The sequence below is a fragment of the Cydia strobilella genome, chromosome 4, assembly GCF_947568885.1.
Source record: "Cydia strobilella chromosome 4, ilCydStro3.1, whole genome shotgun sequence".
Classification (NCBI taxonomy): Eukaryota; Metazoa; Arthropoda; class Insecta; order Lepidoptera; family Tortricidae; genus Cydia; species Cydia strobilella.
Genome location: NC_086044.1, coordinates 23,451,442 through 23,466,794, shown reverse-complemented (window position 1 = coordinate 23,466,794; position 15,353 = coordinate 23,451,442). Strand labels below are relative to the sequence as shown.

The 15,353-nt window shown below is 37.7% G+C and overlaps 1 protein-coding gene across 2 annotated transcripts in view; it reads left to right on the top strand.

Moving 5' to 3' along the window:
- The window catches only part of LOC134740816 (voltage-dependent L-type calcium channel subunit beta-2), a 276,363-nt gene that overhangs the window by 19,171 nt on the left and 241,839 nt on the right, over positions 1-15,353 (top strand). For both annotated transcript variants that reach the window (XM_063673453.1, XM_063673454.1), the window contains exon 2: positions 192-301. In XM_063673453.1, coding sequence (XP_063529523.1) covers positions 236-301 — 66 coding nt within the window. In that variant the 5' untranslated portion in view covers positions 192-235. The remainder of the gene's footprint in view (positions 1-191; positions 302-15,353) is intronic.

Sequence of the window (15,353 nt, the reverse complement as noted above, 5' to 3'; positions counted from 1 at the left end):
AGTCCATAAGCTAAGTAACATCGATTTGGCAAGCGACAGCATCTATGGTGCATACATAGCCTAGACCTGGCTTAGACGGACTATTTTACCTTTATAATAGATCTAGTACTCAATATTATCCTGTCCACAGTCCAGCCGTCAATCCATAATGACCTACATTTACTTTATAATCATGATTGAACTGCCCACAGCGCGGCGCCCGGGCCGCGGCGGGTATGCGGGGCGGCGCTGCGGCATGAGCGTGGTGGCGCGCCCGGCCGAGCCCCGCGACCCGCGCCACCACCGCTCTCACCGGCACCAGGTATGCAGCTCCGAGGATCCTAGGAATGCCTCACACGGTCTCAGACCCACCTCACACTAAGTGAACTCTATGGCTGCTGCTCGACGCAACGTTGGCGCAACTGCGCAGCGCTGACGCTCGAGACGCTAGTGTGGGGTGGCTCTCAGTGGCGAGTGAGCAGCGGGGCGTACAGTGTTGCCTTTAGCGCCCAAGGGGTTTGAGCAGCCTCCTCCGAAGGCCACATACGTTTGAACGCCCCGCTGGTCGTCGTCGCTCGAATGACCACACGGATTGCACAGTGTGTGAAGAAAGCTCCGGTTGTTTCCTTACGCCGATGCGCTCTTTAGAGTTCCGCGGTGCACGTTCTCTAAACTACACTGCACGGTTCTCTGCGTATTGCATACCTACTCTACGTGATGTAAGTGATCTAATGCAAAGAGAGCCGATGTGCTGCATATACAAGAGGCGCCGGCTCTAAGCTTATTGCACGAAATCGTGCTTAAACTGTTATACCCTTTTCGTCATGAAAAAAAAAAACGCTCAGAGCGAATGACTTGACGTTAACGCTGGCGGCATCGGGCTCTATACGATGCTGCTAATGTCGAAATCGAGGAAAGCTGAATATTCTACTTGAGGCTTTCGGGTAGCACCCGAATTCGTGATTCATGATTCATAACTCATTTATTGCTTTTATGGGTTATATAAGATTTTAAAATAGGTATTTACACGTTCCAGCATAAATCCCATTGGGGCACAGCAATATACATGAAGACTTATTATAGGACTTAAAAACTAACACACAGGAAGATGACAGTTGAGTTTAGTAGCATTAACAGGAAGTTGACTTCATATATATGACTTTTGGTTGCAAGGTAACCTATATACAAATTTTCTAAAATGTTAATTGTTACAATGCGCTCACTATGGGCTTCATAGTTCTGAAACAATTTATACTTTTTCGTACTTGCATCTTGATATGTTCAATTACTTATCGTACTTGCATCTTGATATGTTATTAAAGTAATTGTACTATTTGTACTTATTCAAAAAAAGATGGGCTAAATCTCAATCAATCGAAAACAAACACGCGTCACGGAAACAAAACTTGTCTACAGAGTAATTGTGCCCAATCAATTTGAGTTGCAGACGTTCAAATAAAACCATGAAATCACGAGATTAGATGAAAATAAGACGTAATATTGGCGTATAAGGTCCACGAGGTTTTATACGGATAAAAGTGGCCACACATTGCTTAGGTGTTCTTCCAAACGCATGATAAACGTAGACGAGTTTAATGTCGGCTTTCTAGTCAACTCAATGGCTGCTGCTGGACGCAACTGCGCAGCGACATCATTTTTAGGGTTCCGTACCCAAAGGGTAAAAACGGGACCCTATTACTAAGACTCCGCTGTCTGTCTGTCTATCTGTCTGTCTAAACGTCTGTCACCAGGCTGTATCTCATCAACCAAGATAGCTAGACAGTTGAAATTTTCACAGATGATGTATAACAACAAATACTAAAAACAGAATAAAATAAATATTTAAGTGGGGCTCCCATACAACAAACGTGATTTTTTGCCGTTTTTTGCGTAATGGTACGTGAGGTCTCTTACTGGTGTATTTGAGCCCGCGACCCGCCTGTCCTCAGTGAACAAAAACAATCCATGGTGTTGTCCGATGCGTACAGAATAATTAGCTTGCGCACGCGCCGGACGAGTTATCTCGAAATTGTGGACGACACGCGATCGCAATCACAGATTCGTATACTGAAAATCAACCGGATTGGCGTGACAGACGGATTCGGAGACATAGTGGTTCTATAAGGGTTCCAATTTTCTTTATGAGGTACCTGCATAAGTGAAGAATCCTACAAAACATGTAAGAACAAGATTTTCTCTTCAAGCGTCCTTTTATTCAAAAAGGTCATTGTGGAGAAACCAACAAAATTTTATACTTATGCCGGTTGCGTATATTTTTGAAGGGCAAGTACTTTCGTATTTTGTCCTTAGTCTCTGTGCTTGCCTCCTCCTTAACTGATCGTCTCCATGTAGTGTAGTGTGTGGTGTACTGTCCTTGTACAAGGACGCCCCGACCGGCTACTGCTTGGACAAGTGACCGTCTGGTCTTTGGAGCGCGTGTCTAAAGCATTTAAACACTCTTGAAAGTACTGTTTTAAAGCCTGACCAGGAATATATGATCACGCTTCATGTTGCGGAATTTCACTGGCACTAATTTTTTCATACTATACTGAACTGTCACCCTATACACGAGAATAAACAGCGCCCTCTTGACAATGATCATATATCACTGGTCAGGCTTTAGATAAATTTTTTCTAGGTATATTTTTTTTTTACTTACAAAGTGATTTATTTAAAAAACCTTTTTTAATTAGAAACTTTAAAACTTTAAAGTTAGATTCTCGAGCAATAAAAGTAAAAAAAAAAATCCACAACACAATCTTCCTAATTTTATTTATCTAACGTTGCGTATAGTAAAACCTCTCTTTAAGAAATGCACAAAAAATGATCAATTAGAATATTCGCGATCCGTCAACACCCACCACGCCTACGCGGACGTGTTAACGGCGTCGATAACTTTTATTGTCAGAAAGTGGACGCGCCAGTGATCGGGTTAATCGGATCGGGGGTTCGGCGTATGAAAGCACAGCTTGACGTAGGGCATAGAGTAACTTATACTAGAGCGGTACTGTCATAGTAAATTTTGTAACCCCAGTAAATTCACTGCCATCTGTCGACTCACTTTAAAACTAAAAATAAATATTTATAAAAATACGATAAAATGTATTTAAATATGGATAAATGATTTTTTTTATTTGCATTAATTATTTTTATGATTTTGACCCATGTTCTTTCACTGATATGCGTTAAAATTATAAATAACAAACGAAACCGTCAACGCCCTCTATACGAGTGTAGGCCAAAACTAGTGGCGCCCTCTGATCGAGAATCAAATTTTCTTGATTTTCGAGGCACGTTTTTTCCTTAGACTGTATCCATCTATTACGGAGTTATATCTATCTTTGCGTAGGGTAAACTCGCATTATTTGTGACATTTATGACACATTGTCGCTTGTCAATAAGGTTGATTTCAAATTGAAGCTATATGGAAATAGCGCCTTATTGACAACCGACTCTTTTGATTGAGACTGGCACATTTGGTGACACGCCTAATTCGGTGATACCTACAAGATTTGAAGCATGACAACCAGGAAAGCTAGTGAATTCGGGCTTTTTAAATGGGCCTCACGGCGAAGCCGCTGAAGCCGTGAAGCCGTGAAGTCCCACTTAAAAGGCCCTAATTCACTAGCTTTCCTGGGTGTCATGCTTCAAACCTTGTATCACCGAATTAGGCGTGTCACCAAATAATGCAAGTCTACTTTTCTATAATATTCTATGGTAATTTTTGGTGAATAAACATGGTCGTGTCTCAAAATTTTTTGATCTGGAACGCCTTTGTCCGCCGCTTCGTCTGCGTTGAATGATGATGATGATTGACAAGAACTAACTTATGTCCTTCCCCGGACCTCAAGATATTTCTATACCAAATTTCATCTAAATCGGTTGAGCAATTTAAGCGTTAAGGGGAACAGATAGACAGAGATAACTTTTTTTTGTAATCTGTACTATTCTGTACTAAAATTACGTTAGTTGCTTTCATAATGCTACTAAGTATAGGTCGTATACGAACACACTCATACAACTAAAAGGTACAGGTAGTAGGGTAGATAAATATACAATCTGTAAACATGGAAATTCCGAAATGAGTATAATAGTCGAGAATCACCTTTCCGGGTTAAAACTATTAAAATTCCAATACGCAAATTTGCAATTACAACATGCAAGTCATTCAATTTTAAAATGTATTAAATACAATACATATCATTATATGTTGTTACTTTTGAATACACGGCAGAATAGTCAATATACGGCCATGCCTAAACGTGTGCTCTTAGAAAATAACCACGAATTAATTGGTTTTAGGTTAGAGTTAGTCATGAACGAAATGTTCTTGGAGGTGAATGGGTTATCTTGATTCACAATTATTAAATACAACGACGTAAGAACAGGTTACTTTAAACTCTTGAAAGTGAAGCTATTACTGCACAAATACTCGTACAGATAGGCAGATACAGTACAGAAAGTCATACTATGCCTGTTGCTACCCTTATTAACATTGTAAATCTGAACAAGTTTGAGAACAAATTCAATTATTTTATTAAATATTTTGATAAACACAAATCAAAATATTTAATAAAATAATTGTATTTGTTCTCAAACTTGTTCATAGATGGCAGCACCAGTCTCTCTCGCTACAACGTTAATCCGTAAGGAGTTCGTTTAGGAGGTGCAAGCGCGCACTGCTTGCCCTTAGAGCTGGTCAAAGACGCCTAGTCTTACTAAGATGGCATATAGTCGAGAAATTCGGACGGGCACCGCCGTGGCGGGGTGGCCTAGGGGTTCATGGCGTTAGCCGCGATAGCTAAAGACGCCGGTTCGAATCCGGCCTTCACCACTGGAGGGCTTCGTCACTTTTTCTTTAATATATGACATCTATTACAGTTTTTAATTGTAAATCTGTTTTGTATGTGGTGCAATTAACAATACGTATTTAGATACACTGTATGTATACTTATTAGGCACTTATTTATTTATTTTTATAGAGTTATTTTAGAAGGAATAACTAGCTGAGGAGATATTTGCTACTGCACATTATTCGAGTACCTGACATCCAACTTATATTTCAAACACTTTATCCTCGCATTTGTACAGTTATCAATATTTCGTTTCTTTTACTTACTTCTTTAATAAAAGACCCTTCTTCTTCTTCTTTATATTTAAGAGCTGTGCTCTTGTGGGTGGAGCAATCTCCAACTCGTGCGGTCCTCTGCCAACTGCTTAACCTTCTGGTATGACACGACCTGAACCTTTTCTTTTATTTGGTTAAATAGTTATTTGTTATACAAGGGTGCAAAGTTGTATTTTACCCGCGAGTGTTTTAACACACGAGAAGTAAAATACATTTGCACCCGTGTGTAACACAAAACTTTTCCCCTCACTATAGCGAGGAAAGTGCAACATCCACAGGCGTTAGATCATCTTCATCAACTGGACTCACTCATTTTTTTTACGATATTATAACAAAAAAACTCTACAAATTCTGTACTTTTACGTGAGAAGTTTTTAAGTAAAAAAAATTGACAATGTTGCCATTTCTGACGTATGAAATGTCAATGATGCGTTTTGAAATTGCATCGACTTAACTTGTGCGTTCAGAATTATATTTAACATAATTATTAAAAAACAAACGTTTTTTATGGAATTTTAAGCTTTATGACTTAAAATCATTAAATAAAGCTAAATTTGGTATTTTTTGTTAGATTCTCAAAACATTTATTTAATGATAATTAATATCGAACGAACCATTATCATGAGCGTTTTACCTTTTGTTATCTGTCAAGCTACTTAAACACGCTCCATTCAAGGTCAAATTACTTTCCCCACTAGTGGATAAAACGCGTTTTTCCCCGCTTGTATTGAAGGATAAACGACAACTTTCCGAGCTAGTGAGGGAAAAATGTTTTTTTTCTCGGTCTTCCTCTTTTTCTCTTTCCCTCTATTTTTCCTTCTATGGTGTTCTTAAGGAACAGGGCGTGTCGTAGCAGATGTCCAATTAGTACTCTTCTATTTTCTCTTTTTTCTTTAAGCCAACACCACATTTCGAAGCTTTCAAATCTTTCTCTATCTCTTTGTGTCAGTGTCCACGTTTCGCAGGCGTATAAGGCGATGCTCCTGATGTACGATTTAATAAAATGTTTTTTAGTTTTTTTTTTTTATGATGAATAGGCAGGCGTTTGACCACGATCCCACCTGATGGTAAGTGATAATGTGGTCTACGGTGGAGCACGCTTACCTATGAGATACCTATTAATTCTTGCCTTGAAGAGCTCCAAATTGTACTCATACGGAAACACAGACTCGGGCAGGGCGTTCCACTCCTTGGCAGTTCGCATAAGAAATGTGGAAGCAAAACGCTTCGTGCTTATTTTTGGAATTCCTACCATGAAGCGATGCCGGAGTGCCGTTTGTCGTGTGGTCCGATGGTAAAAATGGGACGGAGGAATAAGGTTGTGCAGTTCCTCGGCACACTCTCCGAAATGTATCCTATAAAAGATCGAAAGGCTGGCTACCTTGCGACGATGCTCCAGACTTTGGAGTCGAGCATTCGTCAGATTGCTGTCATTTATGATTCTCTTGGCCCTCCTCTCAACTGACTCGAGCGCCTCAAGCTGGTACTTTGCAGAGCCATCCCACAGATGAGAACAGTATTCTACACACGATCGGACTTGTGCTTGGTAAAGGTAAAGATAGTGTTAGTAGAGATTTTTGATTTGAAAATATGTTTTTTATTGTTGAAGGCTTATTGCGATTCGAGTAATTATATCTTGTCTACATCTTGATAAATCAAGTATAGTTTAGAAATAATAAAGTTTAATAAAAGACCCTTACGTACGTCATAATATTTTCCTATAGGTACAAAGACAGCTTAACAGCAAATATGAGTTAGATTTTCCTGTGCTTCCATACACAATATGAGCAATATTTAATATCTCATTACGGGGAGGGATCGGCGGGAGGGGGCGTGGCTGCGTGGGCGCCGCTCTGACCCACTGTTATCGTTCCTTCACTACTCAATAACGACTCAACTCCCCTAATATCTAGTACACACTTACGCCCTTTTAGAATAACGTCGCGAAATCCATCGCTTGTTGAATGACTTAACAATGGTTACATTTAGAAGTCATATACGATCTTTTGGAGTTAAGTGTTTGCTCATTGCGCATATGCTGATCCATTCATTGAGATGAGTGAATGGATGTGGATGTGAATGGCGTTTGGTGAATATTAATGTTTGTTGTATATGGGTTTATTTAAATCAGGCCTTATATGTTAGGGATGCTAATGAACTCGGATCATATCTGTGATTCGAAACTGGATTTGTACAAAAATAGATACTAAATATTTTAATAACAAAATTTCCGTGAGACACGGACATATTAAATATATTAATAACGGGTCACTCACGTATTTTAATTCTAAAAAGGCTCGAGATGTTTCACTCCGTAGCGAGTGGTGTCATCAGGAGCTTGCGTTGACGGTGACGGACCGGATGTCGAGCGTTTTCGACTAAAATACGTGAGTGACCCGTTATTAATATATTTACTAAATATTTTATTGAATATGATGCTCAAAATATATATTATTGTGTTTAGATTTAGATAATTGTTGCTTTGTTCACACAAAATAGGTAATCGACATAAGTACATAAACAAATATTGTCCTCGGTTATCGCAATACCTAGTTACTCATGAAAATAAACCATATAAACAGATTATATCGCGTATAATGAATTTAAAATACATTCCGACGTTTCGAACCCTTTACAGAGTTGGTGGTTAACGGCAGACTATAGAAAAAACCTCTGGAAAGAACTGTAATAGTACATTTCGATGCTAGTGCGGAAAGTATGTCATTACTTCACGAGTACCGAGATATCTCGGGACGAGTGAAGATTGACATATCCGCACGTGTAACGAACGACGTTTTTTAATACAGTTGCGAAAAAATAAGAAAAGCAACAAGTAAGGAATGGAATTCGAAACTTTTATATTATTAATTCTGTGACACTGACATCATTGACATTGACATTATGAAGAGGTGTTTTTCTAGCTTTTATTCGACTAGAATAGATTTTGTTATTATTATTGAACCCACTTCAATGAAAGTTTTTTTTTTCAAATGCATGTTCTATAAGACAGAAACAATTGTAAATATTAAAACATTGTACTATTATTACCTAAATATCGTTATTTACGATTATTTGTGTATCGTATATTTATAAAAACAATATCGAATGTTGCCTTTGGAAACTTAAAACATTCTTGCAGTAAGAAAATACGCCTCTTCTTTGACAGGCGTTCCGTTCCATTTAGACAACTTATTAAGAACGGTTTTTCAACATTAAAAAATAAACGTGTTATAATACTTATAATGATAAAGAGGTAAGTATTAAAATATGAAATATGCATATTTTTCGTATTATTACATTAACAGTAGGTTTTTATGTTGATTACGACGTTTAAAGGAAACTAATATTAACACTCATCAATAAGTAGTCATGAATTGGAACAAGTAAAAATTTAAAAAAATTGGAAAAGTAAAAAGCACTAGTACTAAAACCAACTTTCCGCACGCTAAACAGCCACGAAAAGTAGCACTTTTTGAGCAACTGTATTAAAAAAACATTTCAATCACAAAAGAAAGTTTTACGATTAGTACCTACTGTCAATAAACACGTAATAAGTAATTCCAGTTTCCGAAATACTTATAGGTACATACCCGTTTGCAATTAAACGCGTTTCAATGGCCATTGCTTATTTATCCCGAGCCGAGCCCCGCAGCATCCCGAAGATAATGATCCTATAAAACCCCTCACTTATCTCCCATCGGCTTCTTACGTAAGAATAGCCATAGGACCCGATACAAGGTCGAGTACAGGATGGTTTTTAATTCAGTCAGACATAATAATTGGAATAAAAATTACTTTACGGAAATATATATGTTCATCATCATCATTATCAGCCTACTCTCGTCCACTGCTGGACATAGGCCTCTCCTATTGCCCGCCATTGAGCACGATTTGCGGCAACTCTGATCCAGCTCTTGCCAGGCCACCTTGCGAAGGTCATCGCTCCATCTAGTTTGAGGGCGTCTTATGCTACGTTTGGCGATACGCGGTCTCCACTCGAGAGCTCGTCTACCCCAACGGTTATCGGTTCTACGGCTAATATGACCGGCCCACTGCCACTTCAGCTTGCTAATCCGGTGGGCTATGTCGACGACTTTAGTTCTCTGACGGATGACTTCATTACGAATACGATCCCTCAGAGAGTGAGCATAGCCCTTTCCATAGCTCGCTGAGCGACTTTGAATTTATGGACCAGTCCTACCGTAATATATATTATCTAATTAAAACAAAAACATTACTTTGCTAAGCGCGAATTAAACGCTGGTGGCCTAGCCACGGTTTCTATCTTAAGTTTCTAAGAATTAAAATATTTTGTGTAGTAATTCCGTCGATCAATCTACAATTACATAGGTATTTTTCTAAACTGGTATATTCAGATATCTAGAATGGCGATTAAGCGAAATTAAAATTACATCTCCTTTGTCACCCTGTAGATGAAACATAGACCTTTTGTATTCTTTCCCTAACAGTTACACGGGAGCCAACAACAATCCTATTTCATCGACATACTTTCACTGTCCCTCTCCCTCTTGCGTTTCACCCCCAAGGGCGAGCGAGATAGTGTGCAGGTTTGTTTTTAGAAGTTTGCGCGGGCGCATGGCATCCGCCGCGAATTATTCCGCTGTTCTCGGAAAGGCAAAGGCTATGTAATAAATTTGGCGGACTCATTATGCGGTACTCCTTCTACATTCCGGCCAGTTAGTCTGATAAAAAGTCAGCTATTGTTCGAGTTACGAAGGTCAGAGTTTTATTTTGTGGCGAACTGGACTTGGAACATTATCCTGTAAATGTTTTCTCAGAAATTTGGCCGTATAGTCGATTTCCGAAGGTTGAGTTAACTGTCTCATATGCAAATTTACCGAGCAGGAATATTATTTTAATTTTAATAAAACCGTTTGATTAATGCAATATTTTTTGCTTGCTACGAGCAGTTGTTTTCTATTACTTTTCTATTTAGTTCTATCCGACCGAATTTTTTTCGCGCCAGTTATTCAGATAATTTTAATAATTTATCCTAAAAATATAATGTGTACACATTACAAAGCTCATTTCTACGATACTATTTTTGTTACTAAATTGTCTTATATAAGTATTTTTGTCACTAAATTGCTGTCACTTCAAAACATTTCATATATTACCTACGGCTAAACGTAAGTATTTCTTGAAACAATACGACGCGGAAACGAGACAGTGTGACACTCAACATAAGAAACTAAACAAAACAAAAGGTATATAATACTCAACAAAAATTTCCTCACTCTAAACGTAACCTTAAAAAGTTAGACCCAACGTCCAATGGTGCTCTCAAAAGCTAGTTAAGGCGCTTCGCGCAGTTTTTGGCCAAAAACTGTTACTTTTTAGAGCTTATAACTTCTAAATGAGTCAACCAAAAATTATGAAAAAAATATATATGCATCTTCACTCTATGGATAACAATCGCAACATTTGACTTTTTTCCTGAAATTTGTAGTTTCACCGAAAAAAAAATAACACGACAGGCCGTTTTGCGGCTAACTTTGCTTATAACTTCTAAACGGCTTAATCGATTAAAATTATTTTTAAACTAACAAAAATGTTTTAACAGGTTCTACAAATGCAACATAGCTTTTCTTAATCAAAAAATATTTTCTTAAGAAATCGAACGTTTTTCCACATTTCATGCGTATGCAGCCTGAAAATGGCGTGGCCGGCAGTCGTGTGCCAGCTTTGAGACGAGGAGGCTGTGTCGCTTGTCGCTCCGTGCCTTCCTTGCACTATGTTCGCTTATGCACAAGTAAAGTGCTATAATATCGGAGTTATTGTGGCCAAAGAATAAATAACTGCAGAGCGCTGATTTGGTTGCGACGCGCATTAAGGTGACTGTCCGTTTGTAACTGCCGCTGCACTGCAGTTGCGACGTTACGCGGTGCCGCATTACTGTAGCAGCACGACTGCGGCTGTTGCGGCGTGCAGTCGCGACAGCGTTCGTTGATGGCTTGTCAATGTCAAGTCATATAATGTCAGACGTACAAATAAAATACTAATTTACTTTTGTATTTTTACGTGAAGAAGCGAGTGACGATAATGCTACATGCTACATGAAAAAGAAGACCAGTTTGCCTTTCTACAATAGTCAGAGTCCGACGAAGGCAGCTACGCAATATTAATAAAAAATCTGATATTTAATGGTGATCCTTTATTCAGATAATTCAACATTGAATGAGACTTAATAATTGACGAAATACAATCAAATTACTCAAATAAAATTAATGCAGAGGAAAAATTATTCTTAACATTAAGGTAAGTTCACAATGTGAAATTTTCTTCCCCATCCTCTTGCCTAAATGCGTGACCACCGCACACAGCAATCCGACGGAAACGGGACTCATGGAGTTCGTGATATATACGGGGGGAGTGCGCACTTGATCCACCTGCATCACGTATAGGTACTCGCCCGTCAGAAAAGTGCGGCTGGATTTAGAAGTCTGTAATAAACGTCCCCTCAAAACCATGCCAGGTAGGCTCTTTTAGCAGGCCTTTTATTGATTTCTGCAAAGTGATTCGTGGGTTCTGGAGATGACGATGCGACACGTAAGAATAAAATTATCCAATGGTGGGCAGGCAGTCGTTCGGTGTTAGCAAAATATTACAGATTTATCTTTCTAAGTACTATATTAAGCCAATTTTACTTTCCTTAGGTACCAAACAGTGAAGTATGATGAATAAAATAATTTATAATTTACACTTCATATTGTCCAGTTGCAGGTGTGAATGGGCGACGGCACTCTATGATATGACCGCACCATCCATATAAAACTTGACGGGCGAGACAAGAAATCCTTTATGAAGAAAGATATTTCCCTCGCCTTGGCCGATAGAAAGAACTTTTAATAAATTAATTTGAATAATAAATGGTTTCCTCGTGTTGGTGTGAAGAATTACGTGTTGCACTGTAACACAGTTTGTTTAACCCTCATGCCTTGAGACCTCCGCAACTGTCAATATTCTAAATTTTAAACCATTCGCTTCTCTCGTGGTTCAATTTTGTATCGTTTCGTATGTTTGGATATCAATATGTTACCATGAGGTATTAAATAACATCTTTGCCCCTTGTAATAAAAATAAATGATTGCTTCTTTTATTTAGCTCAGGAATGGCTTTGCAATGACAAAATGAGAAATTGTCACCATAAACGACATTATATAATATGATATATTACAATACAATTACAGTTGCCAGGAATATTCGGCAACTATTCGGTATTTGGCCACTTTGCCGGATATTCGGTATTCTATTTGCCTCTCTATCGCTCGTGCCCTGTCGAGCTTATAGCTATCCTCGCAAAACTACGAAAAAATAAAAGAACAGTTTATTTAATGAATCTATAAATAATATCGTCGTATTATTTGAATCCCTAAATCAATAATCTCAAAATACGCTAAATTTGTGAAAGCTGATTCCACAAATCTGCCTTAAGTTATATACCTTAGTTTTATTGGATGTATATAATGTACAAATTTCTAGAGAAGGCGGAGAATGTAAAGTTATAGCAAGAATAGTGCCTGGGCGTGGGCATAGATTTAATAATAAACTATACAATTATTTTCTGGATCAACAAGAGTAGAACCTAAATCAACTTCAACTGAATGCTACTAAACAAAGCCCTCAATGTCAACCTTACGTGCAGAACATGTTGAACATATAATGTATACACTTTTTTGGGAAACAGGTTTTTCGCAAATTAATAAAAAAGTAAAAAATAAGACATGTTTTATTTTTCACAACTCTTTATTAACTTTAGTTTTGTCCGCCATGACCGTGATATCAGCAGCTTGAGCCTTGAACTGCAACTTGTAGGTACCTGGAAATTAGAAATTATCTTTTCAGTTTCATGTTGTATTTTGAATATAACTATGTATTTTTGTATGTATATGATTTATTGCTTGCAAGATGGTTATAAGTTACATATATGTATGTCTGTTTGTTGAATTTAACTTCAAATCAGTAAAACGGAGCTAGTAGCGGACAAGCTGTGTTAAACGGTTTGTCTTTAGATATTCTGGCCACATCATCACAGAAAATAAATAGGTAATAGTGACCCGACCACCAAAATGGACTTTTAAATATTCGTAGTAAAATAATATTAATTTTATACTTACATCGACGTGATCCTCACAGCAATATTGTGTGTAACACTTGAAGTATTCCATTCCACATTTTCATGACAACACTGTCTTTCACGTAGGTCTTCGCGGACTATAATTTTTGTAAATCATTCCCACAAGTGGAAACATGGTTTTTGGTATATTAAGCAATCAAAATCTACTGTTTAGGTATTAAAAATTATAAATCAAATCGTAAGAAACTAGCGGTTTAACTGAATTTTTATATTATGACAATTGATGACAATGACATCTTTGACAATTACGTGAGTGACGGATTTATTTACTATGGTTCGATAACTTTTACTATACGATGACATTATTATATTCAGCCTCGCGAGAAGGTCAAACTAAGGTCATCAGTATATTTGTTGAAATATCTTCAATCCTCGATTATTATATCGCAGCAAATGTCGGAAACTGTTTAAAAACCTAATATCTCGAAATGGTTTTCGAAATAGAACATTAAAAAAAATGAACAATCCTAATTAGAGATTGGATTTTGCAAGTAGTGAGTGAGAAGTGCGACTGTGTGCACGTTTTCCCCCGCAAAAAATGGCAGAACGATTTGTACGGTAAGATATCGCTTGGGCTCCTCCCTTCCGACGTGTCGGAAGCCGGTGTTGCTCGAAGGGTTTGCCAGACTATAGTTAACTTCCGAATTTGACACTCTCTTTTTCGGACCTATCATTCTAGTTTCCTAACTGGCTCTGTGATACTCGTATGGCTCAATATAGATTAGCAAAAAAGTTTACAGTAGTACTACAGTCGCCATCAGATATGTCGGAGCGACCGAGGTGCTAAATATATCTGAACATGCACTCTAGCGCCTTGACAATAAAGGCGTGTTCAGATATCTGTGAGCTCCTTGGCCGCCCCGATATATCTGCGATATATGGCGACGGTACCATCGGGGTTGTTTATCCGTGGGTGTAATAACTCCTTAGAACGTAGTGGTTATATCCTCTTTGCTTAAAACTACTAATATCTGTGATCAAAGACAATTCAGTGCAGGTGACAGATTTGACGTGCGGTCTGTAGCCGCAGTTGCAATAATACACCAAATACGCAAAAATGGCCATGCTACGTGCAGTCGGTCTTGTCATTCATTTTACTATGGAAATTGACAATAACACCGACGTGTCGGAGCAGTAGTGCAGCTGCGGTCGGGAAAACGTTAAAATCACCATATTACGTGCAGTCGATATCGTCATTCATTTTACTATGGAAATTGACAATAACACCGACGCGTTCAGGCCGCTGCAGTAGTGTCGGAGCAGTAACGCAGCTGCGGTTGAAAATGGACAGTCACCTTTAGCGAGCGCAACACGGTATTTTGCGGTCTATTACAATGAATGTAATGATAATATCCGTATATTATACTATAATATACGTATGTTTGAGAAAACTTCATTTGAAATAAATAAATAAATGTTTTCTAACCGACATATTATAATGTCATTCAGGTTTTACGTTTTGAATAATGTTCCATTCCATCTCGAAACAATAAATAATTGATTTAACATAAGCTACCTATTACCTATTACGTTGTATGTATGAATAGTACCTGTTAAAAAACATTGTTTTGTAGTTTAAAAATAATTTTAATCGATTAAGAACTAGCAAAACGGCCTATCGTATTTTTATTTACGGAAATCTTACTATTAAGTTTATTGTAGGTTTAGTTAAGTAGTAATTAGTGTTAAATAGTGTAATTGTAGGTAGTTATGTCTGTAAATTTTTCATGGGTGATCCTTGCCTGTTAATAAACGTTTTATTATTTTATTATTATTTGTATCTCCTTCTGGATTTCAGTAATTATTTCATTGGGTCAACTTGGTGTATTATGTCTTCTAAATGGGTAAACAAAAAATTATGAAAAAAATATATATGAATCTTCATTTATAGTTTTACCGTAATAAAAATAATAAAACAGGCCAATTTGCGGCTAACTATGGTTATTTTTACTAAACGGCTAAATAATTAAAATTATTTTTAAACTAACAATAATGTTTTAATAGCTGACGGTCTTTCCACCGCGATACAACCGGCCGACGATTTGTTTTATTAACAATATCATCTAAACTACCATCTGACAAAGTATG